At 39.3% G+C, this 17,049-nt stretch overlaps 1 protein-coding gene across 2 annotated transcripts; it reads left to right on the top strand.

Annotated features, from left to right (window-relative positions):
• Positions 1–573: 573 nt before the first annotated feature.
• Positions 574–16,737, top strand: nptx2a (neuronal pentraxin 2a). Of its 2 annotated transcripts, none has more exons than XM_039687816.2 (5): positions 574–1,562; positions 3,094–3,307; positions 6,079–6,323; positions 13,676–13,855; positions 16,314–16,737. In XM_039687816.2, exons 1-5 carry the CDS (start codon positions 1,137–1,139, stop codon positions 16,539–16,541), a joined length of 1,293 nt encoding a protein of 430 aa, XP_039543750.1. In that variant the 5' UTR covers positions 574–1,136; the 3' UTR covers positions 16,542–16,737. The 2 variants fall into 2 exon arrangements, with proteins under 2 accessions (XP_039543750.1, XP_039543749.1); XM_039687815.2 differs by having other exon boundaries at positions 579–1,562; positions 3,091–3,307.
• The last annotated feature ends 312 nt before the right edge of the window (positions 16,738–17,049 follow it).

The raw sequence follows: 17,049 nt of genomic DNA, 5'->3' as shown, positions 1-17,049 counted from the left end.
ATAGAGAGCTTACATCAAATTAGAGAACAACAACTGTACTTTGGAGTAACAAGAAGATAGATGATGATGCAAAAGCCTCTCGAAAATAACATAATAATATCGGGTTGAATGCTCTCCGCACATACCTTCATCAAATACATTCACTTCAAACTCACTAAATCTCAGCCTTAGCCCATTCAGAAATGCCAGAACTTAGGTAGAAACCTATAGCCTGATAAAAAATAAATATTAAAGGAAAACGTCTTCATAACATTTATAAGAAACATGACAGCTGAGCAAATCTTACATGGAAAAAGCCACTGGAGTGATCCAAAGTCACATGTTTGTTCTCCTTAATGAAACTATCCGAATACCTTGACCAAATACTCTCTTATATTATGTCTCCTAATGTGAAAAAAGGGGAGGCTCCGTGGAGATTATGTATCCAATGTCATCGACCTTTGACATAACTTATTAACTCACTGTTTATTCAACCCTACATTCAAGGAAGGTCAGAAGAAAGAAGGAAAAAAAGCTACGACAATATAATTTACAAGCGTGACTCGCATCGAGCGCGAGTAAGTGACGTAAATGAAGCTCAGTCAATCCGCGCGCTCCTCCAGCGGAGCCAAACTGCGCGCGCCGGCGTCTCTATATTAATCCGTTAAAGCGCCGCTGTCCGTTCAGCACCACTGTGCGAAGAGAGTTCACGCATTTAACGGCAGAATCCTCTGGAAATCGCTCTTCATTTGGACAGAGAGGATCAGTTGTTTTTGGCTTTTTTGAGTGGTATTTTGTTAAAGTGACAGTTACGCGTCTGTAAAGAAGGACTCCAACAGTTTGTTTAACATACTCACTGACTGTGTGAAGAGAGCAGAAGCGCGCGCACTCGCTTTTTTTATTGGAAAAGCTTTGGGTTTTCAGGCAAGTTACAGAAAATCTCTGTTGTTTCGTTTTAGATTTGTTTTTGAGTGATTTTGGGAGCGTGTCGTGGAACTCTAAGTTTTTATTTTATTTAAAGAACACTCGAATCAATTTTCAAAGACCTGGTTCTATTTTGGAATTCGCGTTCTTTTGACACTCAACGTCATTTTTAGTCCAACTATAACTAAATTGACTTTTGTTTCTTTTGCGTTTTGAAGAGAGAAACGGCCGTAATGAGAGTTATCTTCGTGGCACTGCTGCTTGTATACGCGTCAGGGAGCGGGGAAGCGGCTGGCGCGAAAGGAAGCCGCTTCGTGTGCACTGCAGTGCCCGCGGGCGCCGACCTCAGTTGCCCGGTTGAAACGACCAACCGGGTCCAAAGCACCAGTCCGCAGGAGGAAGAGTTACGGAATACTATCATCCAACTTCGGGAGACCATCCTGCAGCAGAAGGAAACTATCGTCAGTCAGCAGGGCACCATCAAAGAGCTCAACTCCAAACTCGCGCGCTGCGAGGCTGAAGCCAAGTCGCGAGGCAGCGCGCGCAGGAAGGATTATAGTAAAAACACGATGGGCGATCTGCCGCGTGACCCCACCGAGACTGTGGAGCAGCTGGGAAAGACCATGCAGAGCCTAAAAGACCGACTGGGCAACCTGGAGGTGAGAGTTTTTGCTTATGAGGGATAAATGGACACTTAAGAGCTATTTGAGTGGAAAATGGAGCTGTAATGATCTGTGAAATTTGGTCTCGACTCTTGCTTATTAGGGATGCATGATTTGTCAGTACAAGGTCAAATGAGCCATGTTATAGAGGGAGGGGCTTTTCCTATTTGAATTCACGTTATCTTTTTCTTTTTAATTAAGTATTAATAATGATCTCTATGGAAAGCTGTGACTAGATACACGTTCAGCAAGTATTTTTAGGATACTCATTTTTATAGACTCGCGATAGAATGCGTATTTTTGCATACAAAATACAGGAAAGTATACACATAATTGCTTAATTAAATGCACCACTTGACAAACAATTGGGGGAGTTTGGTGTCACTCAAATGACAAACTACTTCTATGAATATGCAAGTTGATATAAATTACTTATTACCACTTATAAGCTACTATATTCAAAAATCAAAAATAAAATTTCATACAGGGTCATTGGGTCAAATGGAATACTAGTTTCCACCTTGTTAACTCGACATGAAACACAATGATTTTACATATATCACTCAAAACACTTATTAAACTTGTAAAACGGACCCACTTTATATTAAGAATTGCTTTAATCGTTAAATGGGACTTCTCTTACCTGTTACCCCATCCTTTAACATACCCAATTGTGTGCCTAATCTTACCCAGGTCATGTCCCACATGAACGTGAAGGCAGTATCAGCACATTGTGCCTAACACTTATTTTTATTTTATTTGATGTGAGTACATAATAAAGTAATACATAATAGTAGTATACTAAAAGTGACCATTTATTTGAATACACAGTAGTTAAGGACACCAAAGTGTGACCCATGTGAGCCCACAGTCCTTTAAGACACCTATTGTAAAAAACGGACCAATAAAACAATTAGCAACGTTGTGGACTATGGACTTACCTAACTGTAAAAAAATATTTTTAAGATTTGTTATCACAACATATTTTCTTTTGTCAAATTAACTTTATGATAATTTATTTAGTTGAGATAACTTATTATTTTGAGTTTCTGATGGTTAAATTAATCTACTTCATTGTATTAACTCACTTTTTCCAGTTCAATCAACTTAAAATTTTAAGGCAACCAGATTACTTACTTTTTTTAAGTTAAACCATCAATATTTTTTTACAGTGTAGTAATCACATTTTTTCTTTTGCCAAATCAACTTAAATAATTTATTTAGTTGACAGAACATATTATTTTGAGTTTCTGATGGTTAAATGAATCTCCTTCATTCTATTAACTCACTTTTTCCAGTTAAATCAACTTAAAATTTTAAAGCAACCAGGTTACTTACTTTTTTTAAGTTAAACCATCAATATTTTTTACAGTGTACGATGTGAGAGCCAATTAAGGCATCCACCACTAATTCAGAATCTCACAAATCCCCAGCAATTTAATTTTTGCAAGGATTTTTGGCTACAACAGAATAAGCCATTTGCAAATTGAAGCAGATGAACATTTTGCTTTCCATTATCCTGCAGCAGCAGCTGCGTACCAACACATCAGGTGGACCATTTCCCAGCGAGCTGAGAGACCTGCTGAAGCGGCGTCTGAGTGACCTGGAGAGCCAGCTGCTGGCCAGAGTGGCCGAACTCGAGGACGAGAAGAGCCAGCTGTACAACGAGACGACCGCACACCGCCAGCGCACCGAGAACACCCTCAACTCACTGCTAGAGAGGATCACCGAGCTGGAGAAAAGTACGGCATTCTCACTGATGAATTATTCAATCCGTCAAGTCAAATGAGACGGGATTCATCTTACTGATATGCTAGCCAACCAGTTCAAATGTTTGTTTTTATCCTCAGTATGAGATAGGAACACTAGTCGTAAAACCTTTCACGCTCAATACGCAAACTTTGAACTCCAAATGAAAAAAAAATATTGCAGAAAGTGTCACCGAAAGTCAACGAGCTTATAAAAAAAAGAGAGCATGAAAATATGCATTTGAGCTTGGAAGAGAAAACAGTCCATGTCAATTGTTTTGATATATCACAGAACAAAAGCAGTCCTTGAATGGAAAGCATATAGGGCATTTCAGAATGTTTGTAAACAATAGGCACCGCGATACTTCCGGGTGGCAGAACGCGAGCGGCTTCCATTGACTAACTGAGGAGATCCAGCGAAAATATGTTGTGTTTGGGGTTGCGCCACCAGATATACAGCAAAAGGTGTAGGTTAAGGTTTTTTTTTATCGATTTCCTTCAGAAAAAAGTAAATCTATCCAGCAGAACCTGTGGGTGAGGAGGTTAAAGCGAGTGGACGTCGTCAAAAGTGCATGTCGTCTTCTAATTATGAGCCTGAGCCCGATTTAAACCCAACCGTTTTAATACGTGGGTCGTTATATAACTGACGTTCTCAACTAACTTAGTTAATTTCTATTACTTTCTATGTTACTTTCTTTTGAGCGGTGAGTAAATGCTTCTTCATCGTAAATGCTTCTGATTGGCCAATGCGTTCAATAAATCAACACATATGTCTGTGATTGGCTACATCGCCCATCGCTGCAGTCACGTTCTAAAAAGAAACTCTGCCATGTAAGTCATTTCTATTTTGTTTTAGTTGTTCTTGTTGCTTTTCTGCAACAGATGAATACAAATGTATTAGTTTTTATTTGTTTTATTCATAGATATTTCTAGTTTGCGGGAGTCCCGCGAATCGTTTTATTCTCCTGCAATCCGCACACTCAGAGTGCATTACCGCCCGCACTCGGCCATCAGATCTAGTCCCGCGCCGCGGTCTAGTGCGTTGGGAGTGCACGTCTCTAGATCAAAGAATCTAAGCTTTAATGATCATGTTAACTATGTCTGAATTTCCACCACGTCTGTTCTTGAATCAACTGTTGAAATGTAGATTAGGCTTCTGCCGGCGGTGTGTCTCCCTCCATGCAATTTACTAGTGTTGCCATAGGGACGCTTCGGCTTTTGCCACCCGGAAGAACGTCTATTATTGTTGTGACGTCATGGTGAATTGTCGTATAATAAACATCGCATGACAGTAAACTATAAAGTATTGAAAATAAAACAATAAAACAAACAATACATAGAGGTCAGCAGTAATTTTTTGAAAGACATCTCTTGTTCTCACCAAAGCAGCAATTATTTGATAAAAAAAATGCAGTAAAAACAGTATAATTATTACAAAAATGTTTAAATAACTTTTTTTATTGTAATGCATGCTAAAATGTCATTTATTCCTGTGATCAAAGTGCATTTTCAGCATCATTACTCCAGTCTTCAGTGTCACATGATCTTTCAGAAATCATTCTAATAGAATTTTAATTGTAATAGAAATACTGTATATTTGTGTAATAATGTAAATCTAAATCTAAAAAAATCCAAAATCTTACTCTACACTCTAAAAAATGATGTGTTGGATTTACTTAAAATATATATGCACCATATTTGCATCATACTTTTTAAGTAATCCCAACTTGGAATAATTTTACTTAAAATTAACAAGAAAATCTTTGTTATATGTACTTAATTATTTGAGTTCACGCAACATTCTTTACTTAAAAATGTATGCATCACGTTACATATATTTTTAAGTAAAGAATGTCACGTGAACTAAAATATTTAAGTTTATTTTATATAAAATTATTCCAAGTTTAAAAAATGACGGGAAATTGCATATCACTTGCTCATATAGTACTTAAAAGGATATACTAGATTTACTTAATTTTGACGCAAGTTGACATGCCTTATGTATTTTTCATTTTATTTATACATACATTTAAGTGCACCTAGTAACTTATGTTTTTGTGTTACACACACTATATATGTTAAGTAAACGTTGAAACGTTTTATGTTTGATCCAATTACTTTTATAAGTAATGGTTGTTCGGCCAACGAATCGTTTTTTAGAGTGTAGCCAAACTTTTTTACTGTAGTTCAAATAAATATTTCTGAGATTCAACTTGGAAATCAGTGGCTGCACTTTGAAAGGTCAACGTAGAAACTTTGAACACTTGACCAGCACTCGACACGGCGTCAGGGGAAAGCTTTAACCGATGGCTCGCTGCATTTGGGCCATTTTCCATGCAGAAAATGTTGTGGGATGAAACAAAGGTAACACTGAAGCAGATTTTGTTGGCTGTGGCATTTTTATTTGGTGGAAGAATATCTGCATATAAATGAACTTGCTATTTACAATCATCTGTTGGCCTTTTTGGATGTGGGATTTATGCAGGCCCCATCTGTTAGCATTGGATGGACACATCGTCCTGCTGTATTCAGAATTCAGAGCAGCGCTAGCACATTTGCAAAGCGAACGATTGACGAATGATTAGCGGCAATGCATCATCAGCATCTTTCACCTTACATTGCCCCAGCATTTCATTTCATAATAAGATGGACCACTCATTTCATTAATCGAACCTTAAAAGCATAACCCAAATTCAATTTGCTGAAATCAAATTAGCACTTTGCATCTTCTTCAATGCAAACCTTTCTCTCGATTTTCTCCAAAGGTAACAATGCATTCAAATCTCCCGAGGACTTTAAGGTGTCTTTGCCTCTGCGCACCAACTACCTGTACGGCCGCATAAAGAAGAGTCTGCCAGAGATGTATGCCTTCACTGTGTGCATGTGGCTCAAGTCCAGCGCCAGCCCTGGAATCGGAACCCCGTTCTCGTATGGTGTCCCGGGACAAGCCAATGAGATTGTGCTGATAGAGTGGGGAAACAGCCCCATGGAGCTCCTCGTCAATGATAAGGTGAGCCTTTATGTGCTCCAGATGCAAAGCTCTCGATTGTGTTTGCTTGAAACAATGTCAGCTTTCCCTACAACACTCTCAGAAAAAACTTGTACCTTTAGGCTAAGTCCACATTAATCCGGATAGATTTGAAAACGGGGTTTTCGTTTAAAAACGCTCTCCGTCCACACTAGCGTTTTCAGGCGTTTTCCGACGTTTCAGTGTGGATGAGAAACTTCTAAATTCACTTTACTGCGCATGCGTGAAACTTCACAAAAGCTCACTGAGATGATACAGATGGGAAAATAAATAATAATGTTATCGCACAATAACAGGATCATTTTATTTGGCAAAATATCTCACCATCACGGATGCGTCCAGGTCGCATTCAGTCACCATATGTTTGGTCTAAAACCCAACTGCTCTCCTGTTTTGCCGCAGGACAGCAAATGTGAGTAAGCTACATTATCTGTCATCTTTGCTGTGCTATGAAGAATAGCACATATTAAGTAACATAGAAAGTAACATATTTTAGCAATAGTGTAAAAATGAATAACACATAACAGGCACAATACCGATAAACATGAATATCTATTGGTACTACATGGATCACATGACTAAACTTACGTCATCGTTTTGAAATACCTCCGGTTTCACTGTCCACACTACAACGCGAAAACGGCGTTTTCAAATGTATCCACTTTGGAGAGCGTTTTCCAAACGATACGTTTTTGTTGACTTAAAACGGCGTCTCAGTGTGGACGGAAGGCCAAAACGGAGAGAAAAATATACGTTTTCAAACGAAAACGTATTAGTGTGGACATGGCCTTAGGGGCACAACAGCTTGCCACTGGGGCAGTACCCTACATATTTGTACCTATATATTTAATTGTAGTATCTAGGAGTGTAACAATACCCTCATGTCACGATTCAATGTACACGATACTCACGATACGATTTAGTGTAAATTTAGTGTAAATTGTGGGTGTAAATGAAAAGGGTTGGACTTGGTGGTGGTTGGACCCAACGCACAGGACAATGGTGACCAAACATATTCATGATTCTGAAGCTGAAAATACAGAATTATTTTATACGAATATGCTTGTCACTGGTTAGATATATTTAAAATCACGTTGGACACTTTTTACTGCTAACATAAGACATTTGGCATTATCAGGACCCATAAATATTCCCCCATTGCATTATTATACATTATATTCAACTTTATAGTAGTTTAATGTAGTACTGACACAAAAAATCGAAAAACGTGTTTCCTTAAACAGTAATTATTGTTTTGGGCGAACTATCCACGATACAGATTGTTACTATCAATGATACATATTGTTGCATTTCTCTATTGCGATATATTGTGACACGATATATTATTATACCCCTAGTAGTACCAATCACTACTCTAAAGTACTGGACACTTATACTTTAATGGCTGCTGTAGCCCTTAAAATGTTCTGAGAGTGAAGTCAATATAATATACTAAGGTAATATTCCAATCTCATAACATAAATAATAACTTTGGTGACATCGTATAAAAATCAATGGAATTTTCTTGTTTCGTTTTTCTTGGAAATAACACTAAATATGATTAATGGTTGTTCATTCAAAATGGTTCCTCAAATAAAATGTTTTCACAGCCGGATTTCTATTGTAATGCATTTACGTGAAGGGGTTTGAAGATCTAATTGAACAGCCCTGCACAGTCAGATGTTATATTCCATCTCAAACCATTTTAAACAGCATTTTTCTAACGTATTACATTTATTGTGTAGTTTTCATGACCTCATGTTAATTGAGACTACGTGGAATATTTGTACTTTTAAAAGTTAACCATTTCAAATGAGCGTATGTGCCCACACAGTGAGTACAGTACAAGTACAAGTACAGTAAATGTGTTTGGAGACGTTGTAAATTGCTCACTCTGAGGATTAACTTTATCTACAGTAGATGACAAGAGTCATTAGAGAGCTCCACTTTCTTCACTCCAGCTGGTATGAGAATCACTCAGCATTCGATTAAAGTTAAAATGCTCTTTTTGTTAAGTTTCTGGACATGTGAACAGGGATTAAGATGTGAAAAATATAGCAGGATAGTTGAAGAATTACAACAAAGTGCCCAGTTCTGCTTATCTTCATAAATCCAAAGGCTGAATGGATGAGTCATTGCTGCTAGAGATAGATGTAATGCTTGAAGAAGGGCAATTTATTTTGCCCTTCCATCACAACTCCCTTCCGTCTCATTCACTCGGATGTACGTCAATGCTTACGTTACGCGAGTGTCCACTACTTGCGGAATCACTTTTGGATAAATTAATAAGTGTGAGCACTGCCAGTTCCAATAAAAAAGTGATTAATACATGACAATTCATATTTTTAGCCCTTTTAAGACCTAACAGAAAGACATATGGCAATATATTTGTCGACCACTAGCTAAATGTACCAGAAGGTTTTTAAAAACGTGTTAAACGTCAGCACACAACTCATCCCACAGCTCAAATTATAAGTAATGCTCTGTTTAAGTGACCAGACTTTGGGACTCATATCCATCATGTGTAAAATACTGTATGAAGATACGCAAAATGAATTAGATTACCTAAGAAGTTTGTTGTATAAGAATTAATATTGGATGTTTGGATATTATTGATTTAGATATTTTTTTAAAATGCATTTTTATACAACTTGCGGCAAAGCCATTTCGTAAAAACACCCTTAATTATCTCTGAATGGTTTGGAACATGAATACACACACCTAATTTTTTTTTTTAGCAAAAAATGTTTTCCAATGCACTTTTAATCAAATTGAATGTTAGATGATTATTTTTTAGAGGCTGTTGTTGCACAAGACCCTTGATGATTTCAAAGTTTAGCATTAAAGCACACATAAATTAATTAAATATGTCCTCAGTGCTTCTAAATCAAGAATATGAAACTGAGCTGCTTTTCTTTGGGGAAAATTAGCTTCCAGTATCTCATTGGTAAATGAGGTTAGCATGTCTCAGTAACCATGGATGCTGTATCTCTAGATCCTTGTGGAGGAGATTGTGAGTTATTGTCGTGCTGGTTTTTGTTGAGTGTAACCTGAGGGTCTTGAGAGAACGAATGAGCTCTGCTGCCCTGCTAATTCCCCTGATACCTCACTCAGGAAGTGTCAGTTTGGCATCTCGCTTATTGAGAGAGGCATTTTGCCCCGGCACAACATGCATTATACATGTTGAGTGTGTGCGTGTATGCATGTGTGTGAGTGTGTACGTCAAGGAGGAAAGAACAAGAAAGTGCCGAGGATGGAGTGAGATACAGCCATGCTGAATCTGATTACCTGTCAAGTGTGTCTTCAGTGCTTTTTCTCACTCCAGTGAATATATCACACCTCAGTGCTTCCTTACTTCTCTCTGAATGTTGTTTCTAAACTTGCATACTTCTCCACTTAAGTGCATTAAAGCCTTGGTCTCAAGGTGCAGTAATTGTCAAACTCAATGTGTGTCTAGCTTGGAGTTTGAATATATAAATTATTTTAAAGTTTGTTGAGCTTCAGGGACAACTTTGCTATGATGATTCATCGAGACACTCCATATCCTTACTCTTTCAAGGCTGGTCCTCCCTCTGTCTCCCCTAAATTTGGAATTGTATTGCACCACGCATCTTTCTGAAACTGGGTACAATGTGCAGTTTGTCCTTGACCTAGTGATGAAAAGAGTCATTTAATGGACCCTATTTTTTAACCCCCCCTGTAAAAGAAATCACGACCATGGCAGAGAAGCAAAACCACAAGAAGATAGCATGGTGCACGAGGAAATCCGAAGGGCGTTCATGAATGTGTTAAGCCAAAATACTTTTAAAATGCATACTATAGTGGTTGCTACGCATCTCATTACAAGCTTAAATTATACAAGTTGTGTTGTGTGTAACTTAATCCATATGCAGCAATGATAGATTTTACTGAAGCAGGGAACACACTTAACGGCTGAAAGACTGATCATGAATGTAATTCGATACTTATGACCGATCTTTGCGGTGTTCACAGTTGGTGTTTAAAATCTGCTGCAGTCTTTGGAAACAGTCTGTAAGTGTGTTCAGTCCAGTCTTAGAATGTTTCAGCTAGTTGTTAAGTGTGTCCCCCGCTTTACTTGATCTTTGAATTTCATTCAGTAGAAATGTGATAATATTTATTCAATTTGAGCACACTGTTCACATCAGTCAAAAAGGTTCATTGTCTATTGACAAATCAAGTTATGTAACATTTCTTCATTTGGCACTTTGTATAATACATAATGTTTTAAATCAGCTTTATATTAATGAACAAGAAAATAACCTGTTGTGAAATCTGCGTGCAGAACTTCGTCCCTAATACTAAAATTCCAGATTGCGTGGATTCCTATTGAAACTGCTGGATTTGAACAAACCTGTGTATTCATTTTGATGTGCAACACCTTGTTGAGGAAAGCTGTGATATTGCAGTTCTAAGCAATCAGACTCATACACTATGTACATGTGCACTCAACAGTGTAGTAGTGATGGGGACGAGACTGCCTATGCCGAGTCTGTGTCAAGACCGAGTCTTTGAAGGGTCGAGTCCGAGTCGAGACCGAGTCTGTTGGTTTTCAAATACAGTCGAGTCCGAGTCTTTGAAGGATCGAGTCCGAGTCGAGACCAAGTCCGTTGGTTTTCAAATACAGTCGAGTCCGAGTCGAGTCTGAGTCTTTGAAGGGTCGAGCCCGAGTCGAGACCAAGTCCGTTGGTTTTCAAATACAGTCGAGTCCGAGTCGAGTCTGAGTCTTTGAAGGGTCGAGTCCGAGTCGAGACTGAGTCCTCTGGTTTTCAAATACAGTCGAGTCCGAGTCAAGACCGAGTCTTTGAAGGGTCGAGTCCGAGTCGAGGCCGAGTCCATTGGTTTTCAAATACAGTCGAGTCCGAGTCAAGACTGAGTCTTTGAAGGGTCGAGTCCGAGTCAAGACCGAGTCCGTTGGTTTTCAAATACAGTCGAGTCCGAGTCAAGGCCGAGTCTTTGAAGGGTCGAGACAGAGTCCGTTGGTTTTCAAATACAGTCGAGTCTGAGTCAAGACCGAGTCTTTGAAGGGTCGAGTCTAAGTCGAGACCGAGTCCATTGGTTTTCAAATACAGTCGAGTCCGAGTCAAGACCGAGTCTTTGAAGGGTCGAGTCCGAGTCGAGACCGAGTCCGTTGGTTTTCAAATACAGTCGAGTCTGAGTCTTTGAAGGGTCCAGTCCGAGACGAGACTGAGTCCGTTGGTTTTCAAATACAGTCGAGTCCGAGTCGAGTCCGAGTCTTTGAAGGGTCGAGTCAGAGTCAGGACCGGGTCCGTTGGTTTTCAAATACAGTCGAGTCCGAGTTGAGTCCGAGTCTTTGAAGGGTCGAGTCCGAGTCGAGACCGAGTCCGTTGGTTTTCAAATACAGTCGAGTCCGAGTCAAGACCGAGTCCATTGGTTTTCAAATACAGTCGAGTCCGAGTTGAGTCCGAGTCTTTGAAGGGTCGAGTCCGAGTCGAGACCGAGTCCGTTGGTTTTCAAATACAGTCGAGTCCGAGTCAAGACCGAGTCTTTGAAGGGTCGAGTCCAAGTCGAGACCGAGTCCGTTGGTTTTCAAATACAGTCGAGTCTGAGTCTTTGAAGGGTCGAGTCCGAGTTGAGACTGAGTCCGTTGGTTTTCAAATACCAGTCCAGTCCGATTCAAGACTGAGTCTTTGAAGGGTCGAGTCCGAGTCGAGACCGAGTCCGTTGGTTTTCAAATACAGTCGAGTCTGAGTCAAGACCGAGTCTTTGAAGGGTCGAGTCTAAGTCGAGACCGAGTCCATTGGTTTTCAAATACAGTCGAGTCCGAGTCAAGACCGAGTCTTTGAAGGGTCGAGTCCGAGTCGAGACCGAGTCCGTTGGTTTTCAAATACAGTCGAGTCTGAGTCTTTGAAGGGTCGAGTCCGAATCGAGACTGAGTCCGTTGGTTTTCAAATACAGTTGAGTCCGAGTCGAGTCCGAGTCTTTGAAGGGTCGAGTCAGAGTCAAGACCGAGTCCGTTGGTTTTCAAATACCAGTCCAGTCAGAGTCAAGACCGAGTCCATTGGTTTTCAAATACCAGTCCAGTCCGATTCAAGACTGAGTCTTTGAAGGGTCGAGTCCGAGTCGAGACCGAGTCCGTTGGTTTTCAAATACAGTCGAGTCTGAGTCAAGACCGAGTCTTTGAAGGGTCGAGTCTAAGTCGAGACCGAGTCCATTGGTTTTCAAATACAGTCGAGTCCGAGTCAAGACCGAGTCTTTGAAGGGTCGAGTCCGAGTCGAGACCGAGTCCGTTGGTTTTCAAATACAGTCGAGTCTGAGTCTTTGAAGGGTCGAGTCCGAATCGAGACTGAGTCCGTTGGTTTTCAAATACAGTTGAGTCCGAGTCGAGTCCGAGTCTTTGAAGGGTCGAGTCCGAGTCAAGACCGAGTCCGTTGGTTTTCAAATACAGTCGAGTCTGAGTCAAGACCGAGTCTTTGAAGGGTCGAGTCTGAGTCGAGACCGAGTCCATTGGTTTTTAAATACAGTCGAGTCCGAGTCAAGACTGAGTCTTTGAAGGGTCGAGTCCGAGTCGAGACCGAGTCCATTGGTTTTCAAATACAGTCGAGTCCGAGTCAAGACCGAGTCTTTGAAGGGTCGAGTCCGAGTCCGTTGGTTTTAAAATACAGTCGAGTCTGAGTCAAGACCAAGTCTTTGAAGGGTCGAGTGCGAGTCAAGACCGAGTCTTTGAAGGAACAAATGCGGGACGAGTCGGAGAAAGCAGAAATCAGTCTCGAGACCGGTCTCGAGTCCGAGACCAGAATCGAGTACTACATCACTACAGTGTAGTGCATGAACTTTATACGTTTATTTTGTTTTTCAACATCGGAATCTGATAGCCCTTTCCCCTTTCTAATTGAAGTTGCGACAGTTGAGTGCATGAAGTGTCCACCGTTCCACACTTTAGACTTTTTACACATCATAGTTTTTTCCATTAAATAAGTGCATCATTCGGGTACTTAGAGGACTTTTCTTTTTTTTAGAATTTTCAGTGTGAACGCACTACTCGCACTATTTATATTACAAAATGACTTAGAATAGTGCACAAGTACGCAGTTTGGAAGGCACCTATAGACTTGCGTTTTAACATGGACTAAGCTACATCTAGGGACGAGTATATTGAAGAGACTTGAGAGTTGGACTCAATATAGTCAACCACATAGTCAACAACTTTATCAACCACAAAGGACACCCTACTGCATAAGAACCTTGAAAGGCATCTTTGATCCATAGTGAACAATTACTGCTCTGGAAAATGCACTTTTTAGGATCAGTTTGCAATTGTAATAACTCCCATGACTTCATCCGTTCTGTCACAGGTTGCTCAGCTCCCCCTCTCCGTGAGTGACGGCCGCTGGCATCACATCTGCATCACCTGGACAACCAGAGATGGCTTCTGGGAGGCCTATCAGGATGGAGAGAGACTAGGGACCGGAGAGAACTTGGCCCCCTGGCACCCAATTAAACCTGGAGGAGTCATTATCCTGGGCCAAGAACAGGTGAGAGTGAGGATGTAAAAGAGCCGATCCCTCGCGATGGGACTCGTACATGCTACGATAATAATAAGTCTTCACACGCGATAATGTGAAGACGTCATCTCTCAGCAGCTCCGAGAGCTCGGGGACTTCTTGAGAGAAGTGTTACATGTGACACAGATAGCAGGCACACAAAATCTACATGTGACACATAATCTGCTGCTCACCTACACTGAACTTAACATAATTGAGTGCATTCACAGTGTTTAACAGCACTTGAAAAGGCACAATCTGTGACCTAAATAACTAAAAGTGAAAATTACTCTTAGATGGGTCATCACATTTTAATTTTTATTTTATATGTAGTGCTGTAGATTGTACAGATTATGTAGAATGTTTGAATGCAATTATGTAGAATGCAGCTTCAGAGTAATAAACAGGAAAATAACTGTTAATGTTGTAGAATGAATCAATAATGAAACTAATTAAATTCAGAGAATATAATTATTCGGTGCAATTTGTTCAATGTTGTTTCAGTTAAGTTCAATACATATTCAATAATTGATGAACTTTGCAACACTGACACAAGTTCAATTCAGCTATAAGCAGTGCTGCTGTCATTAATCAAGTTAGTGCAATGTTGATTCAGCACAGTTCAATAACAGTGTCAATGTTGCAAATTTAGTGTCATTATCTCACTTAATTCATTTTGAGCGACTCAATTGAGCAAATATTTTTTTATGCACAGTTTTTACATTTTTTAGCACTTACTGTAGGCGTTTCCATTCAGCGGGTTTTGAAAATAGGTTAATGGAAACATAGCTACTGAAAGTTCTTAAAATAACCATTTATTTCTTGAAGAACATGTTTATAAAACACCGTTATTTTTAGTTGTAAAGTGATACTATACACTTCATTGTTTTTATGGTTTTTCATTTTTGGATATTTGTGTTTCCATTTTTTTTTTTAAATGTTGACATTATTATGCAGATTTCTGTAAATTTTCCACAAAAAAGAATGTTTTACAGTGAAACCAACCAACTAATACCAACAATCATCAAATGATTCATAAAATGAATTTGTTATACTTTTCCTGCTTTTGGCAGTCCATACAAGCTACACTTATCAATCCCTGAGGATTGATCCTATGTCCTTGGCATTACTTTCCATATTCTACTAAACTACACACTCTAAAAAATGCAGTTTGTTTCGTGTATTGTTTTTTTTCCACCAACAAAAATAGTCCCACTACAGCCAAAGCATCAGGCTTTGAGTAAATACTGAAATCCTTGAACAAACTATGTGTTATTGCAAATCTACAGGATTTTACCCTCTGAATTTAATGCGTTTTTTATCATTCATCTCAAGCGCCATTCGGCTTTTTCAGTTTCCGCTCACCAGTCACCGCTCGAGTGATTTTGGTTTGGAGTAGTGTTTGTTTCAAATGTCTGTACCATTACACCAAATGTGTTATTATTCAGACAGCATGATTTTTACAGAGTATGTAGACAATTTAACTTCAAGTCTCAGCAAAATTTCCCATAAAGAGAATTTCAATGTAGTCCCCGATAAGGTTCCGTCAGTTAGCATTAGACGGATAAGCCTAATTAGACAGTAGACAGCGAAGCTAGGGTTTGGATAAGAGCTTCTGGGTCCCAGTTGCTTATAGCTTCTCAAAACTCTGAATTTCGCAAAATCAACCAGTTTGTTGGTTGTCTGAACAATTATTTTACGTAGCATACTCATTTTCTTTTTTTACGAACTTATGCACATGTAAAATATGTTGCTTGTTTTACATTATAATAATATTTCATATAATCTAGATATGGAATAAATAACATTCAATACAAAATGAACATGTATCATATATTGAAATAAAGTTTTAAGTGATAAAATATTTGCTTTGTTGTGCGCGAATTTGCGTCAAATGCATGAATGCACAAATAGCACTAACTAAAGCATTCATACGTAATGCGCTTGACGCACCAGACGCTCAATTTCGCGCGAATGAGGTGTATTTTTTACGCTCGTAACGTGTCTTTGCATTGACTTTGAAATCACGCGAGCCTGACGCGCTCTTCGCGTCCGGTGTGAACGCACCATTACAGATTTTTTCACTTGTCATACAGATAAAAGACAATACTACCGATCAGAAGTTTTGGGTTCTCAAGATTATGTCTTTTTTGAAAGGAATTGACGTTTTCATTCAGCAGGGCTCATTAAAGCCATCAAAAGTGACAGTAAAACGTGTTTCAAAGATGGCCGCCGAGTGAAATTACTCGTCTTAAAGAGACTTTGGCTTGTAAGAGCTTGGAAGAGATGTCTTTCAAAAACAAACCTAAAATTCTGAATTGGTAGTATGTGTATATAAAAATAATCAAATAATCTAAGTAAATTATAAATATTTTTTCCCAAATCTAGCTAAACAATTTGACTTTACTTATCACTACTTGTTTTTGACTAGTGTGCTGTTATTCCACAGGACATTGTAGGTGGGAGATTTGATGCCACTCAAGCTTTCGTAGGAGAGTTAAGCCACTTCAACATGTGGGACAGAGTACTGCGTCCTATAGACATCTCAGCGATGGCCAACTGCTCAGCCTACATGCCTGGCAACGTGGTGCCGTGGGTCGATGCCAACGTGGAGGTATTTGGCGGTGCCACAAAAGCAGCATTGGAGATTTGTGAAGACCGTCTCTTTGATTCCTAAGGACACGTCTGTCGGTTTGAAAGCGTTCTCGTTATAGAGGTAACACGCATCCCGATATTGCTCTGCGAACTTACAGAGAGATAAAGACAGAAGCACATGTTTACATATTTTCACATAATGGATTATTTCGTCCTCTGTTCTGCTTTATGTTTGTTGAGACTTTGCTGTCAGCCTGACCAATGACTAAAATGACTGACTGAAAAATAAAAAAAGGGAAAAAAATTCAGTGCATATTCAAGGTCAGAATAGAGTATTTGCGAATCTAGCTGAAGCAAACATTTCTTGTTGATATATTAAGGCTTTTTCTCTGTGTTGCGTCCTTCGAAAAAACGTTTTCTCTCCACAAAGTCAAGGGTATTTTAAAATATACAGTGAAATGTGGATTTGTTGGCATTATTGTTTTGAGCTTTTGTCATGTTATGTATATGCTAATGCCCTTCAAACCACTGGGGGGAAAAAATTAAACTGCATAGTTTGATCATGATCTTTATGAAACATGAATGAAGGA

Source organism: Pimephales promelas, chromosome 3, assembly GCF_988280905.1.
Source record: "Pimephales promelas chromosome 3, fPimPro1.hap1.1, whole genome shotgun sequence".
Classification (NCBI taxonomy): Eukaryota; Metazoa; Chordata; class Actinopteri; order Cypriniformes; family Leuciscidae; genus Pimephales; species Pimephales promelas.
Note: the sequence above shows the minus strand (reverse complement) of the source record. Positions and strands in the feature narration are given on the sequence as shown.